Genomic DNA, 22,453 nt, shown 5'->3' with positions numbered 1-22,453 from the left:
CTCCTCTCACTACAAGTTACCCCAAATTAAAGCTACAAGTTAGCTCATGTAACAGTCTTTGGGTTCAAATAATTGGGCAGCATGGTAGCAAAGTGTAAAGAATTAGGACGGTCTAGGCCCTTCCCCAAAATGAAGGTTGCAGAAAAAACTCACTGTTGGAATCGGAGAAGGGGCTGGCAGTGGGAGGAGATGTTAAGAGTCATGGTGGTAAGGTCTAGGGCAAGTCATTGGAAAAAAAAAATCAACCTCTTAGGGCCTGTTTCCTCCTGCAAAATGAAGAGGCTGAACTAGATGACTTCTAAAGTCCTTTCTAACTCTAAATCAATGACCTTATAATCTTAATAAGCAGGAACAATGATATGGAATTATGAAGAAAAGTACCATATGAATGGACACACAAACCTTGGTGTTTAGACAAAGTACACATATCACTAGATAGGGAACTGGGATCAGGATTCCAAGCCCCAGTATTTACTGACAGGGACGCTGGGCAAGTCACTTAATCTCTCGTAGCTTAATTTCCTCCTCGATGACTCTTGGCCCCGGAGGCTGAGGGAGTGCTGCCGTGGGAAACAGCTGGGATGGGACCCTGACTTGTGGGCTCTCACTTCCAAATTCTGTGGGGCCCCTGGTATATGAGGGCCATCAGCAGTCAAAAGTCTTCATGTCCCTCATTCAAAGAAACTTTACAATTTTTATTTTGTTCACAAAGCAGACAAAAATCAACAGGGAAGGTTAACCTCTACATTTGTATTCTCAGGCCACCACCTTTAATTTCAGAGCCAGCAGGCACTCCTTTCTGCCCCTGAGCAGATGGGCAGGAAGCTCGTGGCTCTGATTACCGCAGCACATAAGTGCCCTCCTTTTGTTTGTAATATTTGCAGCCATTGTTGGAACACAAAGATCATCTTATTCCCTGGTCCTCTCTCTAGCTTCCTGCCACAGCTACAACATCTGCCAGCAGAAGAGGAAACCACTGATTGGCAGACAATGCTGATGAGATGAAAGGACGGAGGACCAGAGGCTGGAGATCAGCTTCCAGAGGAAGCCATGCCAATGCAGCGTCATCAGGGCAAAGTCAAATCTTATAAGAGAGCTGTTGGGACACTGTGGCCTGACAAGAGTAGCCAAAAAAAGAGGAAAGTAATTTCAAATGTGATTCAAGCAGGTTTAACCCTTAAGCATGAGTAGCAGATCCCTGGCTCTAAATGGAGCAGATTTAGAATAAGAAGAGATCTTTGGGTCAGTGGTTGAGATCACGGAGAGAGGCCGGGAGACTGGCCCAGGCTCATCGGATCCAGACCCAGATCTTCCTGATTCCAACAAAGACAACTCTCTGCCTTCTCATGCTATTTCCCTGAAACTCTGTAGTTATTTTCTTTTTCTGAACCTCAGGTTCACTATGAGGTTATGATCTCCTTCTAAGCACCTTAAATTCTTATGAAAATACTTAGGGGGAGGAGGGGAAAAGGCTTGGGTTGGGAATCAAAACAATGTATAGCTGAATAGAATTCCATTTCCTAGTGTAAATTCAGGTAATAACTTGAAAAAATTCTTAGTTTTGGCTTCACTAAGTAACACTGTCCAAGTCTTCATATAAAAAGGTAACTAAAAAGGATTTGGAAGCAGTCAAGTTGTCTAAGTACCATGTGAAAAATAATACATTTTAGTGGTTTCAGGCACTGTGAAACTCAGAATGAGGTCGGAAAATGAAAACCCCTTTTATTAAAATTTTTTTAAGGCAATTGGGGTTAAGTGACTTGCCCAGGGTCACACAGCTAGTAAGTGTTAAATGTTTGGTCTGAGGCTGGATTTGAGCTCAGGTCCTCCTGACTTCAGGGCCAGTGCTCTATACACTGCATCACCTAGCTACCCCCTGAAAACCACTTTTAGAGCTAAACCAAAATCACATAATCTGTTAGATGGGACCTTAGAGGGAATCTACTCTCATCCATACATGCCCTTCCTGTGCCTGGACATTAATCTTTTCTTAGTGGAAGCTAAGATCATATTAGTTATTGTTTTTGTTTATATCATCTGATGATTCTCTCTCAGCTTGAAATCAGTCCAATAAAATACCGAGTTCTGTCTTCAGACAAACTGCAATCTAGCTATGCTTCCCCATTTTGCACTCATTATTTTTAAGCCCAAATGTCAGACTACTGAATTCTTTTTCAGTGAATTCAGCCCAACATCCTAGGCTGTCAAAATCTTTTTGGATCTTGACTTACCATCCATTGTATTAGCTCTCAAAATCCTTCCAGTTTTCTAAAACATGCAAATCTAACTTGCTGTGCCTGCTTCTGATTTGCTAGGCTTTCACACTATGCATGCCTCACCTATAGTCTCATCATGGAACAAGCATCAGGCCTCATGGTCTTCTCACCCTAAAACATTGCTCTGCTATGGCAGCTCCTTTCTTCCATAGACAAGTCCCTCCTTAGGCCTGTATTTTGGGGAGGGACCCAGGTTGGCCCAACTTCCATTTCCTTCCTGGCTGTATATATAACTGCTTTAAATTTTAAGTTTATTTTTAGTTTGCAATATTCATTTCCACAAGATTTTGAGTTCCAAATTTTCTCCCCATCTCTCCCCTTCCCTTGCCCCAAAACAGTATGCATTCTGATCACCCCTTCCCCCAATCTGCCCTCCCTTCTCTTATCTCCTTCCCCTTCTATTTTCCTGTAGGGTAGATAGATTTCTATACCCCATTGCCTGTGTATCTTATTTTCCAATTGCATGTAAAAACAATTTTTAACATTTGTTTTTAAAACTTTGAGATCCAAATTCTCTCCCTTCCTCCCTCCCCACCCACCCTCATTGAGAAGGCAAGCAATGTTATACATGTGTAGTCATGCAAAATACTGCCCTAAAAGTCATGCTGTGAAAGACTAACTCTATTTCCCTCTACCTACCCCCTCCCCCAATCTACCTCCCTTCCATCATCCCCCCTCTCTTATCTCCTTCCTTCCCATATTCCTGTAGGCTGAGATTGATTTCCATACCTAATTGAGCGTGTATGTTATTCCCTCCTTAAGCCAAATCTGATGAGAGTAAAATTCATTCATTCCCTCTCACTTCCCCCCTCTTCCCCTCTACTATAAAAGCTTTTTTTGTCTGTTTTATGTGAGATAATTTACCCCATTCTACCTCTCCCTTTCTCCTTCTCCCAGTACATTCTTCTCTCACCCCTTAATTTTATTTTTTAGTTATCATCCCTTCATATTCAACTCACCCTGTGCCCTTTGTGTGTGTGTGTGTGTGTGTGTGTGTGTGTGTGTGTGTGTGTGTGTATATATATGGATGGATAGATAGATATAGATACAGAAATAGATATGGATATATTCCCTCCAACTATCCTAATAACAAGAAAGGTCTCATGAGTTACAAATATCATCTTTCCATGCAGGAATGTAAACAGTTCAACTCTGGTAAGTCCCTTATGACTTCTATTTCCTGTTTACCTTTTTATGCTTCTCTTGAGTCTTATATTTGAAAATAATTTCTTTCTATTTAGCTCTGGTTTTTTCATCAAGAATGCCTGAAAGTCCTCTATTTCACTGAATTTTCATTTTTTCCTCTAAATTATTATACCCAGTTTTGCTGGGTAGGTGATTCTTGGTTGTAATCCTAGTTCTTCTGACCTCTGGAATATCATATTCTAAGCCCTCTGATCCCTTAATGTAAAAGCTGCCAAATCTTGTATTATCCCAATTGTTTCCACAATACTTGAATTGTTTCTGGCTGCTTACAATATTTTCTCCTTGACCTGGGAATTCTAGAATTTGGCTATAATATTCCTGGGATTTTCCTTTCAGAATCTCTTTCAAGAGGTAATTGGTGGATTCTTTCAATTTCTGTTTTACCCTTGGTTCTAGAAAATCAGGGCAGTTTTCCATGATAATTTCTTGAAAGATGATGTCTAGGCTCTTTTTTTGATCACGGTTTTCAAGTAGTCCAATAATTTTTAAATTCTCTCTCCTGAATCAGGTAAGTTGTTTTTCCAATGAGACATTTCACATTGTCTTCTATTTTTTCATTCTTTTGGTTTTGTTTTACAATTTCATGACTTCTCATAGAGTCATTAGTTTCCATTTGCTCCATTCTCATTTTTAAGGAACTATTTTCTTCAGTGAGCTTCTGGACCTCCTTTTCCATTTGGCCAATTCTGCTTTTTAAGGCATTCTTCTCCTCATTGGCTTTTTGGACCTCTTTTGCCATTTGGTCTAGTCTATTTTGTAAGGTGCTATTTTCTTCAGTATTTTTTGGGGGTCTCCTTTAGCAAGCTGTTAACTCGTTTTTCATGATTTTCTTGCATGACTCTCATTTCTCTCCCCATTTTTTCCTCTATTTCTCTTACTTGATTTTCAAAATCCTTTTTGAGCTCTTCCATAGCCTGAGACCATGTCATATTTTTCTTGGAGGCTTTGGATGTAGGAGTTTTAACTTTGTTGTCTTCTTTCGAGTGTATGTTTTGATTTTTCCTTGTTACCAAAGTAAGATTCTATAGTCTGAGTTTTTTTCCCACTGTTTACTCATTTCCCCAGCCAGTTACTTGCCTTTTTAACTCTTTATTAAGGTACGGCTCTGCTTCCAGTGTGAAGAGTGTATTGTCCCAAGCTTCAGGGATAATTTTTGGTAGTTTGATTGGTATGGCACTGTATAAACAGATTAATTTAGGTAGAATTGTAATCTTTATTATATTGGCTTGGCCTACCCTTGAGCAATTAAATATTTTTCCAATTGTTTAGATATGACTTTATTTGTGTGAAAAGTGTTTTATACTTGTATTCAAATAGTTGCTGGGTTTGTGTTGGCAGGTAGATCCCCAAGTATTTTACACCATCTATATAGTTATTTTAAATGGAATTTCTCTTTCTATCTCTTGCTGTTGTGCTTTGTTGGTAACATATAGAAATGCTGATGACTTATGTGGGTTTATTTTATATCCTGCAACTTTGCTATATTATTTTAACTAGTTTTTTAGTTGATTGCGTAGGATTCTCTTAAGTATACCATATCATCTGCAAAAAGTGGTAGTTTTGTTTCCTCATTGCCTATTCTAATTCCTTCAATTTCTTTTTCTTCTCTTATTGCTATGGCTAACATTTTTAGTACAATATTAAATAACAGTGGTGACAATGGACATCCTTCCTTTACACCTGATCTTACTAGAAAGGTTTTTAGCTTATCCCCATTACAGATAATGCTTGCTAAGGTTTTAGATACTAGTCATCATTTTAGGGAAAACTCCATTCATTCTTATGATCTTTAGTGTTTTTAACAGGAATGGGTGCTGTATTTTGTCAAAAGCTTTTTTTTATCTACTAAGATAATAATATAATTTCTGTTTATTTTGTTATTGATATGGTCAATTATGCTGATAGTTTTCCTAATACTGAACCAGCTCTGCATTCCTACCTGGTCATAGTATATAATTCTTGTGATATATTGTTGTAATCTCCTTGCTAGCACTTTATTTAAAATTTTTGCATCAATATTCATTAGGAAAATTGGTCTACAGTTTTTTTTTTCTGTTTTGACTCTTCCTGGTTTAGGTATCAGCATCATATTTGCATCATAAAAGGAATTTGGTAGGGCTCTGCCAATTTTTCCAAATAGTTTATACAGTATTGGGATTAATTGTTCTTTAAATGTTTGGTGACTTTGCTTGTGAATCCATCTGGCCCTGGGGCTTTTTTCTTAGGGAGTTCACTGACGGCTTGTTCCAAGTTCTTTTTCTAAGATTGTATTCTAAGATCTAATTCTAAGATTCTATTTCCTCTTCTGTTAATCTGGGCAATTTATATTTTTATAAATATTTATTTATTTCATTTAGATTCTCAGATTTACTGGCCTATAATTGGGCAAAATAGCTTCTAATTATTTCTTTAATTGCCTGTTCATTGGTGGTGCGTTTACCCTTTTAATTTTTGATATTGGTAATTTGGTTTTCTTTTTTAAATAAAATTAAACAATGGTTTATCTATGTTATTGATTTTTTAAACAATAAAACTAGCTCTTAGTTATATTTATTCAATGGTTTTCTTATTTTCAGTTTTATTATTCTTTACTTGCTTTTCAGGATTTCCAATTTGGTATTTAATTGGAGATTTTTAATTTCCTCTTTTTCCAGTTTTAGTTGCACACCCAATTCATTGATCTGCTCTTTCTCTACTTTACTGATAAAGCATTTAAAGATACAACTTTTCCCCTAAGTACTGTTTTGGCTACATCCCATAAATTTTGGTATGTTGTCTCATTGTTGTCATTCTCTTTAATGAAACTATTGCTTCTACGACCCACTCAATCTTCAGGATTAGATTATTTAGTTTCCAATTAATTTTTAATCTATCTTTCCATGGCCCTTTACTAAATGTAATTTTTAATGCATTATAATCTGAAAAGGATGCATTTAATATTTCAGCCTTTCTGCATTTGATTGTGAGGTGTTTATTTTATGCCCTAATACATGGTCAGTTTTTGTGCAGATCCCATGTAACTGATAAGAAAAAGGTAAACTAAGTTTGTGCTTTCATCTTCCCTGTCACAGTAGTAGTACAGCTGGGGGGGGGGGCGGGGGTGAGGGTTCTGTTTGCTTTTGCTCATTTTCTAGCCTATTTCAGTCTTTTGGCCACAGCAGAAATGTAAACCACAGACATTATGCACGTCAGTGTAACATTCCTCCTGCTCTCTATACTTCCTGGAAATGAAGATCCAAAGTCCTTTTCACTTTACTAGTAGCTCCTCTGGAGAACTACCAGAGTAAACTCTCTGTAGTGGTCTTGAACTCCTGAGTCATCATTTTCCTCATACTGCAACAGCCACACACCAATTTCCTTTTCTTTGTCTTACCAACTTGTCTCAAATTCCTCTCCTTAAATTCTTTTCCTCTTCTTCCCTTCAGTTCTAGTTCTCTGCCACCTTCAATTTCCCTAAAGCTCTTCCAAATTCTCTCCCTAAATTTAGATCTCTAGCATTTTACATAAACTAAACACCTGAAATAGGCAATTCTCACTCATAATTCCTCCTCATTTTTCAGCTTTAGGTCTTATCTTTCTACATGGCCTTCTCCCAGACTGCAATTATAGCCAATACACCAAAACTTGTTCAGATCAGTGTGTCCCCACTGCAGCTGATGATCTGGCACTAGTTCACATCAAGTTTTTTAACCAGTCCACCAAATCTTCTTACTGACAAATACCCTCCTTACTCCTTAGAAGTCCTTCTAGTCTTTTTTTTCATCCTGTTCCTCCCATCTCCAGTTTCCTCCTTCTTCCAAGGGAGGAGAACTGCAGTGCTAAAGCTATAGAAACTAAGGCAGAATGAAAGCTGGGGTAGACCACTTAGGGATTTTACTGAGTTACAGTTAAATCTGGGTACTTATCCAGACAACTTTTATTGGCAGAACATATGAAAGATGAACTTAATAAAAAAAATTTTGTAACCATGACCAAGAACTTTTACTAAATAAGTTTACTTTCCTTCTGAACATAATCTCCTTAACTAAAAAATTTTCCTTACACTTACATCTATTTTTTCCCTTCCTGTGGCTCTTCCCTCCTACCTATACCCTTTAAGAATGCTACCAAAAATAGCAAAGAGATTCACCTCATTTAACTTCCTCTATTCCCTCCCACTACCACTCTGGTGGATGGACAGAGAAGAATAGCTAAATGGAAAGCTGAAGGGGAAAGAATATATATTTGAAAAATTCACATTCAAAGAGTTACTGACAAAAATTTGGGGGACACACCAGTCTTTTCATGTTACTCCCCTGTTTAGGTACCTTTTGTGATCCCCCTATTTTCTACTATATCAAATCTAAGTTCCTCTATGTGGCTGTTCCATAATCAGGGTTCAACCTTCCTGGTTAACTGTTTCCCTCTCTAAATGCATGCCCACTCTAGTCAGGTTCAATTTTTCACTGTTCCAGGTACACTTCCTCTTTATTTATGACTTCATTCATTATGTTAATCTCACCTGGAATGCCCAACCTCCTGCCTATCCAAACTACCAACTTTCAAGTTCCAACTCAAACCCCACCTCTTCCATAAAGTCTTCTCTGACAAGGCCAATCCTCTGAGCTTCAACAACCACTTAAATATGTACTCTTCTTTATTTTTTACTTTTATCTTAAGTATTTTCCTTTCCTGCACCTTTTAGATCTCGCTGAGACGTAAGACTCCCTTAGGACCGGCTGCACTCATTAGAGCCAAGTTGGAATAATCTTTACCCCTCACTGCCGCTTCCATGTTCTCCTCCTAATACCATCACTCAGTGACCTCTCCTCCTCTGAGATTCACTTAATGCATATTTTGATACCAAATCAAAATTCTGGTAGCTGTAGTCCATCAACCTCCAGGGCATTCCCCTTCTTTCCTCAATGAGTTCAGTGACCTGTTCACAGACTTTCTCTCCTCCCCAACTCCTGTCCTCTTACTAAGGGACTTCAACATTCATAATGATACTCCCTCAAACACCATAATCTTAAAGTTCCTCATTTCTGATGACCTAATCCACTACCTCACTGCAGCCACAGAGATGGTCAAAGCCTTGCTCTTGTCATTTCACGTGTGCTTCACTTCCACATTCATGAACTCTGAAATTATCTTACCTGATTGCAGTCTGTTGACATTCTACCTGTCCCTGCCTAATCTCTAATCTTAGTCTATACTGTAACCTGCCCTCAATGATTCAATTTTTTTCCCCTAGGCCATTACCTCTGCACTGGCCATACTCATTTTCCTTTCACATCTTGACTCCTTGGTTAACCAATTCAACTCTACACCATCCTCTTGAATTCCTTATTCTCTTATTTCATCAGTGATCTTGCCCTGCCAAGCTTCAACCTTGGATTACTCTCTGCTGTCTTTATTCCTACTCATGTACAGCTGAATGAAGCCAGAAAAAATCATTGAACTGTGTCAACAGGATCCACTACAAATTTATATTAAATAATCTCAACTGAGCCCTCACTGTAGCAAGGCAATCCTTTTACATCTCCCTAGCTGATTTACTCTCTCAATCACCACAACAACCTTCCAAGCCTTTTTATTCCTCTTCAAACCTCCCACAGCTACCCTACCTCTCAGCTGAGAACACTGCCTCATGTTTCACTGATAAAATTGAGGCCATTCCCCCCACCCCCCAAATCAACCAGATGCCTTCTGCAACTACCTCCTCCTTCTTCTTTCTCACGTGAAAAGTTGGCCCTTTCTCTTGCTAGAATAAAGTCATCTCCATGCACAAATGACCCCATTTCATCTTGTCTTTTCCAGAGCACTGCCCTCTCCCAATCATCCTTTCTTTCTCACTCATATTCTCTGTCTACAGGCTGCTTCTCTATTGCCTACAAACATGCTCATTTCTCTCCCCACCCCCAATCCCCAATCTCCACTAGTTATTAAACTATATCCCTCCCTCTTGTGGCTAGACTTTTTTGAGGCCATTTACAATAGCTGCCTCCACTTCCTTTTCTCTCATTCTCTTATTAATTCTCTACAGTCTGGCTTCTGACCCTCATTTGGAAAGAACTGAAACTGTTCTCTCCAAAGTTACCAATGATCTCTTAATTGCCTCATCTAATGGCTTTTTCTCAATCCTTACACCTCTTAATCTCTCTGCATCCTCTGATACAACTGATCACCTTCTTCTTAATACCCTTTTCTCTCTAAATTTTCATGATTTCCTCCTGGTTCTCCTCCTACCTATCTAACCACTCCTTTTCAGTCTCCTTTACTGGATCTTCTTCCACATCAAGCTACTGACAATAGGTGTCCCCTAGGCCTCTGTCCTGGGTTCTCTTCTCCCCTTATATTGTTTGGTGATCTCAACAGCTCTAGCAGATTCAATTATCATCTCTATGTAGAAGATTCTCAAACATACTTATCCAGCCCTAACCCCTCTCCTGACTTTGAGTTTCACAACTCCAAGCACCTATTGGAAATTTCTACTCCACATATCCAGAACTCATTGTCTTTCCCTCCAGAAATAATTTTTCCTAACTTCCCTAATAATGTCCAGGGTTCCCCTGTCATCCCAATCATCCAGGTTGGCAACCTAGGTGTCACCCTTGACTCCTCCCCCTCTCTCAGATCCCTCTATATCCAATCTGTTGTCAAATCCTGTTGATATTAGTGAACATCTCTCATATATACCCCTTCTCTCATCTGATGCTGTCATGTCTCTAGTGTAGGCCTTTATCACCTCACACCTCAGTTATTGCAATAGCCTGCTGGTTGGTCTCTCTGCCCTAATTCATCTTCTATTCAGCTGTCAAACTGATCTTCCCAAAGTTCAGGTCTAACCATGTCACCCATGGCCCCCCCCCATTCAGTTAAATCCAATAGCTCCCTATTACCTTCAAGATCAGCTACAAAATCCTCTGCTTGATGTTGAAAGTTCTTCATATCCTGGCCCCCTCCTACCTTTCCAGTATTCTCACACCATACAAACTCCCATATACTCTACAATCCAGTGACACTGGCCTCCTTGTCCCTCAAACAAGACACACTTTCTCCAAGCCAAGGGCATTTTCACAGCCTCTCCTCCTTACCTGGAATTCTCTCCTTATTTCTGCCTCCTGGCTCTTCTGGGTTTCTTCAAAACACTACCTTCTACAAGAAGCCTTTCCTAATCCCTCTTAATGCTAGTGGCTTTCTTCTGTTGATCATCTCCAATTTATCCTGCATCTTGTATGTATACACTGGTTTGTATAATGTCTCCCCAGTAGACTGTGAGCTCCCTGAGAGCAGGAACTGTCTTTTTGCCCTTTTTTGGAATCCCTAGTGGTTAGCACAGTGCCTAGCATATAGTAGGTGCCAAGAAATGCTTGGTGACAGACTACATAACTGAGCCTTGTTGGTCTACTGGCAAGGCAATATGTGAGACTGAAAGAGTACAAGACTTGGAGCCTAAAGACAACGGTTTGACTTCTCAGCTTCACCAACAGCAAACTGGGCAGAACTAGTAGTAATGGATGGAAATCACAGGCAAAATGTAGGCTTGATATTAGAAAGAACTTTCTAGGGGATGCTAGGTGGTGCAGTGGATAGAGCTCCAGCCTTGGAATCAGGAGGACCCGAGTTCAAATCTGGCCTCAGACACTTGACACTTACCAGCTGTGTGACCCTGGGCAAGTCACTTAACTCTGTCTCACCAAAGAAAGAAAAAAAAGGAACAAATTTATAAAAAAAGAAAAAAAGAAAGAACTTTCTAAAAATTAGAACAATTTATATATAGGATGGACTGCCTCAGGAGATAGAAGGTTCCCTTGTATTGGATGTATTTGTATCCCCAATTACGCTGTAAGCTTCTTATAGGCTGGGATCAGGGTTCATACTTTTGTTTACTCTAACACAACACAACACTCCTAGCACAATGCTGAGTATAAAAATCTGTTTTTTGATCAAATGTACTTTTAAACCTCTAGGTCCATTTTTAATTCCTTCACAGACCCTGACTCTAAAAAGTAAATATTCTACTTGGTCCATAAAACTGGCAGCAGTTGGTCCCATATTTTCCATGGCCACTATATGCCCACTCATCATCCTCCCCTTGTCTATGAAGTACCTGTATATCTCTAGACTGAAGACATAAACTATTTGCCCTTACATAATCATACTGGCTCCTATAAAAAAACAAGCTTCCAGTGGACAAAAAAATAATCATCAAATACTGTTAAGAGCAGATTCAATTTCCCATTTTTAAAAAATTAATTAATTTTTCATTTTCAACATTCACTTCTGGGGCAGCTAGGTGGCACAGTGGATAGAGCACCGGCCCTGGATTCAGGAGGACCTGAGTTCAAATCCGGCCTCAGACACATAACACTTACTAGCTATGTGACCCTGGGCAAGTTACTTAACCCCACTGTCTAGCCAAAAAAAAAACCAAACCCAACATTCACTTCCACAAGATTTTGAGTTCCAAATTTTCTCCCCATCTTTTCCCTCCTCCCACCCCAAGATGGTGTGCATTCTAAATGCCACTTCCCCCAATCTGCTTTCCCTTTTATTACTCCCCGCCCCGTTCTCTTATCCTCTTCCCCGTCTACTTTCCTGTAGGGGAAAATAGATTTCTATACCCCTTTGCCTATATATCTTATTTCCCAGTTGAATGTAAAAACAATTTTTAACATTTGTTTTTAAAACTTTTAAGTTCCAAATTCTCTCCCTCCCTCCCCACCCACTTTCGTTGAGGAGGCAAATAATTCGATATAGGTTATACATGTGTAGTCATGCAAAATACTTCCATAATAGTCATGTTGTGAAAGACTGACTATATTTCCCTCCATTCTATCTCACCTTTCATTTATTCTATTCTCTCCTTTGACCCTGTCCCTCCTCAAAAGTGTTTGCTTCTGAATGCCCCCAATCTGCCCTATCATCCGCCCCTCTCTAATTCCCTTCCCCCCTATTTTCCTGTAGGGTAAAATAGATTTCCATATCCAATTGAGTGTGTCCGCTTATTCCCTCCTTAAGCCAAATCCAATGACAGTAAGATTCACTCGTTCCCTCTCATCTTCCCCCACTTCCTTTCCACTGTAAAAGCTTTTTCTTGTCTGTTTTATGTGAGATAATTTAGTCCACTCTACCTTTCCCTTTCCCCCTCTCCCAGTATAATCCTCTTTCATCCCTTAATTTTATTTTTTAGATATTATCCCTTCATATTAAACTGACCCTGTGCCCTCTGTCTATACATATATATATTCCCTCCTACTACCCTAATAATGAGAAAGGTCTCATGAGTTACAAATATCATCTTTCCATGCAGGAATGTAAACAGTTTAATAAGTCCCTTATGATTTCTTTCCTGTTTACCTTTTCATGCTTGAGTCTTGTATTTGAAAGTCAAATTTTCTATTCAGCTCTAGTCTTTTCATAAAGAATGCTTGAAAGTCCTCTATTTCATTGGCCCCTGAGGGATTATATTCAGTTTTGCTGGGTATGTGATTCTTCGTTGTAATCCTAGCTCCTCTGACCTCTGGAATATTATATTCCAAGACCTCTGATCCCTACATGTAGAAGCTGTTAAATCTTGTGTTATCCTGATTGTGTTTCCACAATACTTGAATTGTTTTTCTTCTGGCTGCTTGTAATATTTTCTCCTCGACCTGGGAATTCTGGAATTTGGTATAACATTCCTGGGATTTTCCTTTTGGGATCTCTTTCAGGAGGTGATTGGTGGATTCTTTCAATTTCTATTTTACCCTCTGGTTCTAGAATATCAGAGCAGTTTTCCTTGATAATTTCTTGAAAGATGTCTTTTTTTTTTTTAAAGGCAATTTGGGGTTAAGTGATTTGCCCAGGGTCACTCAACTAGTAACTGTCAAGTGTTTGGTCTGAGGCCAGATTTGAACTCAGGTCCTCCTGACTTCAGGGCCGGTGCTCTATCAACTGTGCTACCTAGCTGCCCCTAGGTTCTTTTTTTGATGATGGCTTTCAGGTAGTTGATTAATTTTTAAATTCTCTCTCCTGAATCTATTTTCCAGGTCAGCTGTTTTTCCAATGAGATATTTCACATTGTCTTCTATTTTTTCATTCTTTTGGTTTTGTTTTATAATTTCTTGATTTCTCATAGAGTCATTAGCTTCCATTTACTCCATTCTAATTTTTAAGGAATTATTTTCTTCAGTGAGCTTCTGGACCTCCTTTTCCATTTGGCCAATTCTGCTTTTTAAGGCATTCTTCTCCTCATTGGCTTTTTGGACCTCTTTTGCCATTTGGTCTAGTCTATTTTTTAAGGTGTTATTTCCTTCAGTATTTTTTTGGGTCTCCTTTAGCAAGTTGTTGACCCATTTTTCATGATTTTCTTGCATCACTCTCATTTCTCTTCCCAATTTTTCCTCTACTTCTCTTACTTGATTTTCAAAATCCTTTTTGAGCTCTTCCATGGCCTGAGACCATGCCATATTTTTCTTGGAGGCTTTGGATGTAGGAGCTTTGGCTTTGCTGTCTTCTGGTTGTACGTTTTGATCTTCTTTGTCACCAAAGTAAGAAGATTATATAGTCTTGAGTTTTTTGCCTCTTTGCTCATGTTCCCAGCCAATTACTTAACTTTTTCTCTTTGTTAAGGTAGAGCTCTGCTTCCAGTGTGGAGGGCATACTGTCCTAAGCTTCAGGTGTTTTGTACAACTATTTTCAGAGATACTTCTAGGGACCTGTAAGGTTTCAGTTCTTCCAAGGCGGTATGATCAAAGGAGAGGTGTTTACTCTTTTCCTGACCTGTGCTCTGCTCTATGAGTGACCACAAGCATTCTTTTCTGCCTTGGAACTGTGAGGAGGGTTCCCTCTCCACTGCTGACACAAGCTCTGCTATGCCAGTGCTCCTTCTCACCCCAGGACCACCACCCAGGACTGTGATCCAGATCCCAGTATGGGCAAAGCAAGAGAATCCTGCCTCAGTACCAGGAAAGAGATCCCTACAGTCCCCCTCTGATCAGCCACTTGATCCCCCACCATCTGTGGGCCAAGACCTGCAGAAGCAACTGCTGCCTGCTGTGGCCACCTCCCAGGGCTGTGCTAGGGCCAAGGCTGGACTTTGCTCCTCTCACCCAGGTCCAACAGACCTTTACCACTGACCTTCTAAGTTGTCTTTGGCATTTGAGGGTTAAGAAGTCTCAAAACCGTCACAACTTCCTGTGATTCAGTCCTCTGGCCCTGTCTTCGCCTCAATGGTCCATGCTGAACTCTGTTCCTCTCCCAGCCTGGTGCAATAGACCTTCCCTATCAACTATACAGCTTGTCTTGGGCTGGAAATTTGTTTCGCTCTTTCTTTTTGTGGGTTCTGCTGCTCTAGAATTTGTTTAGAGTCATTTTTTACAGGTATTTGGAGGGGTTTGGGGGAGAGGCTCAAGCAAGTCACTGCTTTGACTCCGCCATGAAAATTTCCCATTTTCAGAGCCAAAGCAAAGATACACTTTTATGTTTTTAAGTGGAAAGACTAAGCAACAGACAGGAAGTGCAAGGGAAAGACGAGTAGTACAGACGTTTAGCTACTATAAGGGGAGTCAATGGGGATCTGACGGCATATGATCCAGGGCTTATACAATGTAGGTTTCTTATCTCTGTACAGAATAAATATCAGTTCTAGATACTGCTTTCTTGAGAAAAGAGTGACATTAGCTATGGTCTTATGAAGTAAAATGTCCAACATCTCACCTGATGCATTATCCAACAAGCACTGGAGCAGGATTTCCCCTTTCTGTAAGACACTCTCAGTCAGAGACTGGTGTTCAGCTATGTCTTTTTTAAATTGCTGAGAACAGTATCAGGATAAAGAAAAATGAACATTTTATAAGCATAACTTATTAAGTTTTATAAGAAAAAGTGCCCCCAAATTAAAATAATACAAAGTAACCATATTAAGCTCTAAGATGAAGAATAAATAAAACCCCCATCCCAAGAGCTTCTGACGTCTTTGCTTAACATCAAAGTGTCTTTGAAACTAAGAAGAACATGAGACAAACTTTACTGTTGTCTGCTAGGGAACGGCTGCTTGATGATCGAATGAGACCGTCTCAATGGCAGGGTATAGCTCCAAGGTGTTTGAGGTAGTCATTCAGAGGACCACTGATTTAGAGCTAGAAAGCATCGTATCCCAACCTCATTTTTATAGAGGAGGAGAGGTTTAGTAATAAGCAGCAGAGCCAGGATTTGGAACCAAAATCCACCACAGTCATTTGTATCACTATCTCTGCTCTCTTTCAAATGTCCTGAGAAGAAATTCCCACTCCTTCTCCCCTCACACCTCTGCCCCCATAATCCAGGACATCACAAATTGTCTCAAAGATTTTTCATGAACTCAAAGCAAAGTAATTCTAATTAACTTGGCTTTAGGGGGAAAAAAACTTACCCAAATACCACTGGGTACAAGGCAACACTTTTTGTGTGCTGGGGTTTAGACAGTTCTATTTGAGACACGGAAGGATGCCTTTCCTCATAGACTATTCCAAACTGTAATAAAATGCATTGAAGATCATCTCCTCACTGGGAGAGTGGAAGAGAAAATATATGAAGGCCCCACAGTAGGGCACCAAATCCAAAGATCTCTACAGGGGAGAAGAATCATGGCATTCCCCTTTGCCAGGTAAAGGCCACTTGGGCAGCCTCACCTAGTTTGGGGGTGATTTTGGTCTTAGAGAGAGAGAAAAAGAGAAGGGAATAAGCACCTCTCTCTATATAGCCCCTGCTATGTACTAGGCACTGTGAAAAGTGCTCTAGAAATATTGTCTCATTTGATCTTCACAAAAACCCTATGAAGCGGGAGCTGTTTTGATGCTGTTTCCCCCATTTTTCATTTGAGAAAACTGAGGGAAATGGAGGTTAAATGACTAATCCGGAGTTACAAGCTATTGTGTCTGAGGATAGATTTGAACTCGTCTTCCACTCGGACCACTGTGACACCTGGCTAACCAAGGTAAGACAAAAGTTATCCACTGCGTTTCCTCTGGAGGTTTTTCTAACTACTAACTCATAGCCAGACTCAGTAAGATCACAGATTTAGAGCTGGGAAGGACCTCTGATTGTCATCTAGACTAACCCCTTCATTTATAAATAAGGAAACATGCCAAAGAGAATTTAAGTCACTTGTCCAAGGTTGCACTGGTGGAAGGGCCAGGATTAGCACCCAGTTCCTCTGACTCCAGATCCAGCAATCTTTCCATTATAGCATGTTTTCTTTGTGTAGGCTTTTGGAGGCATAGATAGAAGTCAGCCTCTAATTATTTCTGTCACGATCCCATCTTACTCTAAGTTGACCCTCCATGACAAACCTGCCTCACATGTTTAGCCCCAGAGTAAGTCCCAAGTCCCCTCAAGAGTGGGCCATTCCAGAAGGACTGGACCAGCTTAGACTTCCCGTACTCCCCACCAAGCCTTTCCCTTGTATGATACATTTCATTCAACTCTAACAAAGGGGGGAAACCCCTAAGAACAGGGTGGAACAGGAACCTGGCTTAGTCAACTTGACAGAGCCCAGGTTCAGACAAAATAAAACAACAGCTTCTCTCTCTGGAATAGCTCTCAGTTAGGCATTCTACACTTCAAAGGTTATAACAATTTACAGAAAGAATCTTAAGGAAACAATCCTCGCTAAATTACCTTATTTGCTAGAAAACAAATACTCTGCCCTCACAGGTCTGGAAGTAATTTACCAAGACAGAGTACTAGGGAAACGAATCAAGTAATCCAGCTAATAATGATTAACAGAGATGGCAGCTTTGGATAGTATAAAATGCCTGGGCTCAGCACAGCACCTGGCTCTTATGTTCACTAGCTGAGTGTATCACTTCACCTTGTTTAAAACTCACTATCTTCATTTGGAAAATGGGGCTAATAATATTTGCCGTGCCTTTTTCACAAAGGTTGTTGTAAGCAAAGTGCTTTGTAACCCTTAAAGCGCTATGTAAAAGTGAGCTACTAATCCAAAAAACCAGAAGCTCCACATTAAGCAGATTTATTAGCTTTCTTTTTTCTACTTTTGGCAGGAAGAGGGAAATTGCCCCCTCCCAGTAGCCTGGCCAGGGGGACTCTTAGCTCCCAGGATAAGACCAAAGTTTATAATGTTAATGCCAAATAATGTAGCCACCACCCCTCGTGGAGGCCAGATGGGACAGGAACACACGGGGTTTTATACTCACCCGATAAAGCTGCAGGGAAGACTTGAGACTTGCAAGGTTAGACTTTGGTGGAATCAGGTTGTCCGTAACTTCAACTACTTTATACAGCCAGCAAATGAGCTCCTCCAGGTAACAGCAAAACATCTACTGAGGCCAAATATAACTGTTATTTATCTGTGTTCCAGGGATACCCAATATAAGGACTACTATCCTTTTACTGCAGACACAGGGCTTTTTCCAAGGTTACTTAATGTATGAATAATGATTCTCAGACCTCATTTCTCCCTGATGCCTTCCCTATACTTTTGAAGTCCTGCCCTGCAAAAGTCCTCTACCAGACTGACATTTAAAAACATTTAACCTTTTAGTTCAGTATCTCTACCATCTGGGTTAATACCTAGAAAAAGAGATGATAACCTAGACTGAGAAAATGCAATATTGCCTGTGAAAAATCTGGGGGAAGGGCAGCCATGTTCATAATAGAGCTACATAAATATCAGCTGGTATGGTTGTTTTAGCATGTTAAATTTAAAAAACTACTTCTGCTGAAAAAGGTTAGCCTAAAACAAATGGCTACAAACATCCCTGGCCTTAAAACATTACTGAAAATAGCAATAAAAACCTGCATCCTCTATCTTTCTTCACAAACCTAAGGACCAGAACACTAAGAAGTCACAGAATCTCAGAGCTAAAAGAGATGAAGAACATCATCTAATTCAGATACTTCATTCTATAGATAAGAAACCAAAGCCCTAAGAACTGCATTACAGCAACTCACCAGAGACACAAATACTCTGCCCTCACAGGGTGTCACTCACCGAAGACGCAGTGACTTCCCCTCAGCAGAACTGAGGCTACAACTTGGGTTTCCTGAGTCCCAGGTCATTGCTTTTTCTATTACACTATAATTCAAGAGACCTGGATTCAAACCCTGGCTCTGTCCCTGGGTGTAGCTTTAGTTCAGTCAGCAACTTCAACTTTCTTATGTCTCAGTGTCCTCACTGTAAAACGGAGATATTATTTGCTCAGCATTATCTCCTCTGAACAAATGAGTTTTATTTATGCAAAGTATAATGCTCTCTATAAATAGGAGAAATTGTTTCTATTAAGTGACAGACCACAGGAAGAATCAAGAAGGGAAATCCTGCATATGCCCCCTGCCCTCCAAAGTAATACACAGCACATGAAGCCATGCTTCTGTATTTGAGATCCAGTGGGGTAGCTCACATACTCTCTCACACTCTACCAAGAAGGAATAGTCTGACTTTTGGAATATGTGAGTCTGCACTGAAATTATAAAGTCCTTGGATCGAGAACCCCACTTTTATAACCATCACCATGGCCTCTCTTACAGTGAGAGTTGAGACCATCTACCACATGACACACTATAAAGTAAAGTTTAGCTCTGACCAGACGATAATTTAATTTGGGGGACTGAGGCAGGGAGCAGTAAGTGTAAATCACTTTACATTCTCTTTTTCTTACCTTCACATGCTGTAGAAGGGATTCTCTTTCTTGGTCCCTCTCTTTCTTTAGATGCTGCCCTTCTGGTTTCAAGTCAGAATAAGCCAGCCCAGCAAGCATTTTCCTAAAGGAGGAAACTGTCCTTAGTCGGCTGGCTGGGCCTCCTGGGTCCTGACTGATCAACATGTTAGCATCACATTCCCTGTCAAGTTCTTGGAACTGAGAGTGGGGCATCTGGGTACAACAATCCCTATCTAGAGTACCCCACTTCCCTCTGGATTCTTCCCAAGTAGGAGACTGTCTTTTGCTATGGTACAGAAGGGGAGTTGGCTCTTTACCACTAGAGGCAGCTGGTAAACCTTGCTCTTCAGTGGCTACAGAAGGCTGAGAATCGGGTGTCTGAATGGTACACAGATATGAAGCCAGACTGGAAACCTGGGTCAGCCGAGGGGGCAGAGCAAGATATTCTTCTTCAATTTCAGTATCTTCCAGTGTTTTCCACCCAGATTCCACTGGAGCCTCATGGGAAAGACACTGGAGATCACTATTCCCACCATTCTTTCCTGTAACCGTGGAAAAGGAACTCCCTTGGGACCATTCTCCAGGCGATGGCAAGTGTGCCTCAAGGCATCTTCCCAGAGGTAGAGATTTCCTGAAGTTCATTAGAGGTTGCTCCTTGTCATTCTGAAGAGCATGTCTACTACTGGCTTTGGGAGTCGATGTAAATTGACCAGAAGCTGCTAATCCGAAGCTGCCCTGGGTCTGGGAAACCACAGCAGAAAACCTGTCATCACAGTTTCTGGGTTCTGGAGGGAGTTGAACATCTGGTTCTGTTGGTAGGCAGTCATGGGACAGAGTAGCAGGGGACTTCAGGGTGTTCTCAGGTGAGAGGGAAAAGCTGTCCAGGTCAACACCTGAGTCATGCAGGAAGGTGTCAGCCAGTACATGGCTGTCAATGTGCTTTGGAAGCTGGGCCTTGGGCTTTATAGGGTAAGTATAATCAAGCAAGTCTTCATACTCTTTATTTGGATTCCAAAGAGGGGAGTGACGATCAGGAGATGGAGGCAGGGAATCAGGCAGCACACAGGCCCAGTAATCAGTCTGAAAAGAGGACCGCCTCCTGCTTGCCTCAGCTACAGCTCCACCACTTTGGGATGCTAAACGTGGCATCCCATGTGTTGGAAGCATGGGGCCCAATGCAGCGCTCAATGAATCAGATGGTAAACGTGAGGCTGTGGGCTCAAGTGAAGAGCTTTTAGCAGGCCACAGGCTTTGGGATCCTGTTTCCTCTCTCAGCCTTAGGAAACCATTTGGGGTAGGTGAGGTGGGAAAGCTGTGGCTGGAAAGAGAAAGCGCAGATAAATCTAGGTTCAGCAAAGATTTCCACCTCAAGGAGAAAGAAGAACTGGAGATGTAAGGTTGTTGCCTCAGACCATGGATTCGGGGGGATTCAAAACTGGAGTGGTCATCTTCATCATCAGCAACCTCTCCTGAGCTGAGAGTCCTAGCTAGAGGATCAGCTATATTCTGAGGTAGCTCTGGAGAGTCAAGACACAATTTCTCCTCCATCTGTAGTAAAGAAGGAAGAAAGGGAAGGAAGACAGAAAAAATGTAACCATAGAGGTGACTGTATTAAAGCAATTCGCTAAGATAACAGGGCCAAGGACTTTTATTTGGTACCTGGAAGACAACCAAAAGGCCTCACTTAGGAAAAGAACCCTTTAGAATGTAAAATTCAAGGATACCCAAACTGTAAGACTCAAAGAATCTGATGAATGGTATTAGCACAATGCTACTGTCTTGGAATAGAGAAAACAGCTTTCATAGGATTTCTTTCCCAACAGATAAATGGAAAAACACCAAAGACTGCCCATTTAGGATGGGGGTTAGCCAAATAGGCCGGTGATGACTGGTACCAAACTCACGTCCCTCCCGAAATGGAATAAATCATCCTTTTTTTTTTTGTAGAAAATCTTTGAGAAATGTCTCAGGTAGGAAGGATGCCATTCTGTCTATGAATCTTCTTCATAGTGATTCCAGGACTAGGAGAAGGCACCCTGCACAGCTACACTCTCCTTCTGTTTTGACTGCATGTTCAAATACCAGTGTATAACTCAGCTCTCTTATGTGAAATAACAGTTCATTACTTCAAGAACTTGTGATTGTGGTAATATTAAAGAGCTCCAATTAAAGAAAAGCAGAATAAGGAGTACCACTAAATAACAGCTTTCATTTTTTTGGGGGGGGGTGAGGCAATTGGGGTTAAGTGACTTGCCCAGAGTCACACAGCTAGTGAATGTTATGTGTCTGTGACCGAATTTGAACTCAGGTCCTCCTGACTCCAGGGCCAGTGCTCTATCCACTGCACCACCTAGCTGCCCCAATAATAGATTTATTTAAAGGATAAAGGCAGGACCTGTGAGGTGGGTTAGACTGTAACCCAATGGTAATTCAACCTAAATCGTAAGATAGTGCTTGAGGCACAGAGGAGTTTAAGGAGACCTTGCAGGGGTCACACAGCTATTAAGTGTCAGAGGTAGGATTTGAATTCAAAAGTTTCTGAAATCCCAGTGGCACTCTATTCACTAGGCCTTATTGCCTCTCTTAGCCGATGCCATTTTAAGGTAAGTTCTCCTCTAATGCCTCATTGTGGAGTACTGATCCTGGGTTCCTGGAGCTTATTGCCAATGGAATGTAGGTCCTACACAAATTAGAAAGGATTCCAAGTCTGTGTCATCCAAGGACAAGTCTAGCTAACTTCAGAAAGTTTATCATCATGTACAGGGTGATGAATTTTTCAGCTACAGCAGCTCAAGAATACTTTAGTGAAGTTTGTCAATGAAAGAGGTCTTGGCTGAAATTAAACCTCCTTGAAGTATCATTAAGTACACATAGATGTGAATATGTAATTCAGAAAGATAAGAAGGGGATATGAAGTTACTGATAAGTTACTACTGATACCCATTGTCAGTAAGCATATAAGGTTTACAAAAAAACAAACAAACAAAACTCCTGAAGAATAAAATAAAAAGGGGGCAGCTAGGTGTCGAAGTGAATAGAGCACTGGCCCTGGAGTCAGGAGGACCTGAGTTCAAATTTGGTCACAGACACATAACATTCACTAGCTGTGTGACCCTGGGCCAGTTACTTAACCCCTATTGCCTCACCCCACCCCCCCAAAAAAAGAATAAAATAAAAAGGAGGGAAAAATTAGGAGAATCTCAAAATTTTCCTTTAGCATTTTCAAATAGTCCAATGACAGAAACATGGCTAAACTCATGCCCTTGGAACTAACTATATTCCAATACCACATCTCTGATTCTTGTGAGCCTGAGGGCCCTCAAAATCCATCTACTGTGTTTCATA

The 22,453-nt window shown here is 40.6% G+C and overlaps 1 protein-coding gene across 4 annotated transcripts in view; it reads right to left on the bottom strand.

The window, feature by feature from the left end:
* CEP68 (centrosomal protein 68) overlaps positions 1-22,453 on the bottom strand; it is a 44,126-nt gene that overhangs the window by 6,131 nt on the left and 15,542 nt on the right. For 3 of the 4 annotated variants that reach the window (XM_020985426.2, XM_020985428.2, XM_020985427.2), the window contains exons 3-5: positions 19,109-20,656; positions 17,645-17,767; positions 15,165-15,261 (exon numbers count right to left, since the gene is read on the bottom strand). In XM_020985426.2, coding sequence (XP_020841085.1) covers positions 15,165-15,261; positions 17,645-17,767; positions 19,109-20,656 — 1,768 coding nt within the window. Of the gene's footprint in view, positions 1-15,164; positions 15,262-17,644; positions 17,771-19,108; positions 20,657-22,453 lie in introns of those variants that run through there. The other variant, XM_020985432.2, reaches the window with a different exon arrangement.

This window comes from Phascolarctos cinereus, unplaced genomic scaffold (genome assembly GCF_003287225.1).
Source record: "Phascolarctos cinereus isolate Bilbo 61053 unplaced genomic scaffold, phaCin_HiC Scaffold_2;HRSCAF=192, whole genome shotgun sequence".
NCBI lineage: Eukaryota > Metazoa > Chordata > Mammalia > Diprotodontia > Phascolarctidae > Phascolarctos > Phascolarctos cinereus.
Note: the sequence above shows the minus strand (reverse complement) of the source record. Positions and strands in the feature narration are given on the sequence as shown.